A 5,000-nucleotide genomic window follows, 5' to 3' on the forward strand; every position below is an offset into this window, starting at 1 on the left:
CTGTGGAAGTGGAATGGGTATCTTTATGGGGCCAAGTTGGTGATGCAGCTTTTTACAGACTGGTTTCTTAAAGCTTTGCCTTGTGAAAAATATGGATCAGACAAATTCTTCCTAGATTTTTTAATATATTGTCTTTCTTGGCAACAAAACAACATTCAAAAATATAAGATTTTTTAAATAGTCACAATTCTCAAAATCAAAACACTAATTCTAATATCAGAAGGTATAGCTAGACACTTTCACATCATTACTTCTGTCCTTGGACATGGCTACCTTGAAGATTCTCAGCATAATAATACTTTAAATTTTATTTCAGACGGAAAATTTATTGACCACAAATACAACCCTTACATGCGGTCTTGATGACAAAAAGAAAAAAACTTAAACTACTGTACCTGCTTGCATTCTGAACTAAATTTACAAAATCTTTACCTTGATGTTGTTGGAGTCAGTGAGAAACATGGTGAGGCGATCAATGCCCATCCCCCAGCCAGCAGTTGGTGGGAGACCATATTCCAGTGCTGTGCAGAAGGTCTCATCAATAAACATGGCTTCATCATCACCTTCTGCTTTGGCCTAAAAAGATTCCCCACATATCATTTGAATGCAGTGATGCATACAGTAAAACATACACTGAAACAGTACAGAGTGTACATATTTTCATGATAAGACTTTATATCAAAGCACAATTGAAAAAATTAAACGGAATAGTAGCTTTGTGCTAACCTTGGCTTGCTGTTCAAACAGCTCCCTCTGTCTGATTGGATCATTCAACTCAGTGTACGCGTTGCAGATTTCCTTCTTCATCACAAAAAGCTCAAAACGCTCCGTCAGGCCTTTCTGTGATCTGTGCCTGTAAAAATACAGCGTGCATTAGCATGGATCGGTGCAGACTGTCAAATGGATGTTAACAAAAAAACACGTTCCTCACCATTTTGCTAAGGGGCTCATGATTTGAGGGTGATCACAGATAAAAGTTGGGTTGATACATGCGACCTCAAGGAAATCCCCAACCAGCTATGAAGGAGAAAAAAAGCTATTCGTATATCAAAATTAAAGAAAGACTATGTAGAGTAGTTGATGTTTATAAACAGAGCACCTTGTCAAGAAGGCGTGCAGTGGTCCTGGGTGGAGGACATTCAACACCCTTTTGGGTGCACAAGTCGTCAAAGAATTTACGCGTCTCTGGGGATAAAATTGTTGTATACATAATCATTCAAAGCCAACACAGAAAAAAATGCAGACAATCAGGAGTTAATCATGACTATCACAAGAACATCCTTACCGTCGCTGTCGTAGCTATCAGTAGGGGGGAATTTGACTCCCATTATTTTTTCAAGATCGTGTGTCATGCTCACTCTTCTGAATGGTGGAGTGAAGTCAATCTCATAAGCCTGTCCCTCCGGACCATCAGGGTGATAGGTTACTTTGTATCCCCCAGTGATGTGCTTCACCATTCCTGAATAAAATACCAAATAAATGAATTTTGGAGAGCAGTTAACACCTAAAGCCCAACTCCATTTCAATACCAACCAACTTCTGACTGTAACAATAAGCCCGGAATTTACAGATTACACTCTTGTCTTTCAGTCATCAGGTAAACTGTATTTTCACTAATCTTTTCACTTACCGGACAGTAATTTCTCTGTGATTTCCATCAAGTCGTGGTAATCAGCATATGCCATGTAAAACTCACAGGTGGTGAACTCAGGATTATGAGTGAGATCGATGCCTTCATTCCTGAACTGACGTCCAACCTCGTACACTCTGTCTATCCCACCAACCACAAGCATCTGTGAAGCAGTTATACAGTCATTTGATTAACTTACAAGCCTGATCACATTGAATGACATTCGACAAATGTTCACACTAATCAAACAGAACTAAAGTCTCTTGAAGGCTATGTTACCTTGTGGTAGAGCTCAGGGGCAATCCTCATGAACAGGTTCATATCCAGCTCATTGTGGTGAGTAACAAACGGGCGTGCCACTGCTCCTCCAGGAATAATGTTCATCATTGGTGTCTCAATCTAGTAACAATACAGACATGATTCAGCAAAACAGGCCAATAACAACAAACTGTAACTGTCTCAAATAAAATTGAAACAGTTAAAAACACTTAAGTTTTTTAATTGTATAAATTTAGACAAAAATCTGAACAAACATTTACCCACACAAGCAAAAACAATGCGGGCGTGTTGTTTAACTGTTTGTTTGGAAAATTGTAATGTCTCAAAACTTCTCACCTCCAAAAACCCCAGCTGGTCCAAGAAGCTGCGTAGGTATGTGATGATTTTAGCACGAACTATAAATTTCTGTCTCACATAGTCATTGAGTATCAAGTCTAAATAGCGCTGGCGGAATCGTGTTTCCTTTGGGGGAAAAAAAAAAAAAAAAAAAAAAAAAGGTTTAATTCGTCATTTGCCTTATTTCATAGGAATATTTACGTTCTTCCTGTTAAAAGTCTACTGCAACCAAATCTATAGAAACAGTAACATTTAACATAAGTACATGTTGAGATTCTTCATTTCGGCAGCACTGCACACTGCTAATCAATACAAAAGGTGAAAATACTCAAGATTTTTGAGTTTGAATTAATGCCAATCAGTTTCAGCTAATCAGTGTTTGGTTGGGCTTTATTTTCATGTATTTGTCTCTGATAACTCAAACTATTTAACAAGCAATGCTTCACTCACTGTGAAGCATTGGTGCACTTCACAGTAATATTTACATTTATTATCATTTCTGCTGTTAGACCAAATAAAACTTCTTAATCAGGCAGAAAGACAATTTTTACTGTAAATCACTCACAATGCTAAAGTAGAACAAGCCATTCCCTAACTGTAAAGCACACATTGATATGCAAAAAAACATTTTTTGTGCTATTAAATCTCACATTTTTACGTAATTTTACTTCTTTTAGAGATAAATAAATAGTGCTGACCAACACACTAATTCAGTTTCATCATGCTATGCATTACCTTGTCTTTGAGGCCAAAGTGGAGGTGGGGTAACATGTGCAGACATGGTGACAGCAGGGTCATCTCAATAGGAATGATACTCAGCTCCCCTTTCTTTGTCTTTCCTGGGTTTCCACGGACACCAATTATGTCCCCACGGCGCAGTTTGTTGTTTATATTCACAAAGTCTTCCTCAGATTTGTAGTTCCTGATGGAGAAAAAATGTCTTTGCTAAAAAGTCTTGAGACTGTCATAAGAACTTAAGACCATCCTGTTCTTACTTTTACCAAATGTACCCTTCAACTATTGATAAATTTGATGAAAAAAAAAAAACCAAAAAAAAAAACCAAAAAACAATATGTTCCTAAACTATGGATATGCTTCAGTACCTTGAGTTTGCCATAACTTGCAACTTGACTCCTTCACCACGCAAGTCATAGAAAAGCAGCTTGGCACCGGAGGCCCTCTTGGCATGGATGCGACCTGCCAAAAAAACAAAAAAAAAAAGCCTTAAATAGGGGATCTCCTGGTAAATTGCTCTAGAATGTGGGAAACAAAATACTGTTCTCGATACCTGACACATTGATAACGACATCTGTGAGCTGGTCTCCAGGCTGTAGATTATTGTATTTCTCAATGAACTCTGTTAGGGACAGGTCTACATGATACTTGTGTGGGTAGGGGTCTTCCGCTGTGCCCTTCAGTTCTTGAATGGCCTGGGATCGGATCTTGAAGTATTGCTATGTTACAGGGAAACAGATTATAGTTTTTACACAAAAGATCCATAACAGTCATGGTTTAATAAGAAAAGGGTAATGAGTATATGAGAATCTCACATTGGGGTCAAGTGTCTCCTCATCCAGCCCATGGTCATTTTGAACAGCCTTATCATTGGACTCTTTCTTTTGCACTACGTGCTCTTTGATTTTAGCTTCTTTCTCAGCTGCTTTTTTCTCTGCTTTCATTCGCCTTTTCAGCTCACTGATAAAAGAAGAAAAGAAAGCAGGAAATAGTAAATAAGTCATATGTTACATATTAACGTCGCTGTCTATGATGAAACAAAATGAAACCGTCAACAGATGTTTTAATCTTCTTTTTGATACCTGAACAGACAAAAACACATGCTTTCTCAAATGAAACCACCTTACATTAAATTAAACTGTGACATCTGAAACATAAAAACAACAAACACAAAAACAAACACAAGTAATCAGGACTACATCTATTGTGGTGACAAAAGGTTGGTTGTTTTTCACACAGGAATGGAAAAGCCACCAACCTTTTGTCACCTCTGGAATGAATTCCTTGAAACTGAGATTGGACTGTGGCCGTACAAGGGGCTGCGCATTTTAACCACTGCCCCCTGACCCCAAAGGCTTGGCACAGCTGTGGCCTGGCTGCTCTGACCAGACACAGCATGCTGAACTACCACACAGTCAGTGGACAGACCTGAGAAAATAAAAAGGAGTACAACACAGAGAATCTAAGGCGGTCTTCACCAACAACTTAAAGGAGACTTATTACTACTTGTCAGGGCCCTCGAGACAACACATAAAACAACTCAGAAAGGTATCAAACAAAAGCTCACTTGGGTACTTTTTTTTTTTTTTTTTTTTTACAGTGAAGGAGCTCGAAACCGAAGCCAAGCGATGGAAAACTGTGAGCGAAATAAAGTTATACCTTAGTTTTTTTTAACAGCTAGAAATATACATATTACCAAACTGTTATGGTGGCCAAATGCTAAGCTTACAAAATGTAAGTAATGTAACTAACATTTAAAAAAAGAGAAGCCACACGATGACATGTTGATATGTAGTGGACGTTTCTGCAAATGTAGTTTGGATCTTGTAGTTTTACTTATTACCAATTCGCCCAGCAGTCAGCGGCCTAAGTTAATGCAAAAAACTACAACTACCAGAAACATGCACGAACTGCATTCTGGGAGGTGTACGTCTCTCCGGCGTGCTTCCATATGGGACCTTCATTCCCTTTTCATCCTGACTCGGTGCTTTACAAAGCCAAATTGAAAAGGTCATTCTTG

The 5,000-nt window shown here is 38.4% G+C and overlaps 1 protein-coding gene across 2 annotated transcripts in view; it reads right to left on the reverse strand.

The window, feature by feature from the left end:
• Positions 1-5,000, reverse strand: part of kars1 (lysyl-tRNA synthetase 1) — a 6,951-nt gene that overhangs the window by 1,807 nt on the left and 144 nt on the right. The window contains exons 2-14 of one of the 2 annotated variants that reach the window (XM_079242667.1): positions 4,239-4,408; positions 3,796-3,940; positions 3,534-3,699; positions 3,349-3,442; positions 2,981-3,167; positions 2,246-2,371; positions 1,910-2,029; positions 1,631-1,793; positions 1,286-1,459; positions 1,100-1,185; positions 932-1,017; positions 727-853; positions 433-576 (exon numbers count right to left, since the gene is read on the reverse strand). In XM_079242667.1, the coding sequence (XP_079098793.1) occupies positions 433-576; positions 727-853; positions 932-1,017; positions 1,100-1,185; positions 1,286-1,459; positions 1,631-1,793; positions 1,910-2,029; positions 2,246-2,371; positions 2,981-3,167; positions 3,349-3,442; positions 3,534-3,699; positions 3,796-3,940; positions 4,239-4,378 (1,758 nt within the window). In that variant the 5' untranslated portion in view covers positions 4,379-4,408. The remainder of the gene's footprint in view (positions 1-432; positions 577-726; positions 854-931; positions 1,018-1,099; positions 1,186-1,285; positions 1,460-1,630; positions 1,794-1,909; positions 2,030-2,245; positions 2,372-2,980; positions 3,168-3,348; positions 3,443-3,533; positions 3,700-3,795; positions 3,941-4,238; positions 4,409-5,000) is intronic. The other variant, XM_079242668.1, reaches the window with a different exon arrangement.

The sequence above is a fragment of the Telmatherina bonti genome (assembly GCF_933228915.1).
Source record: "Telmatherina bonti genome assembly, chromosome: 1".
Classification (NCBI taxonomy): domain Eukaryota; kingdom Metazoa; phylum Chordata; class Actinopteri; order Atheriniformes; family Telmatherinidae; genus Telmatherina; species Telmatherina bonti.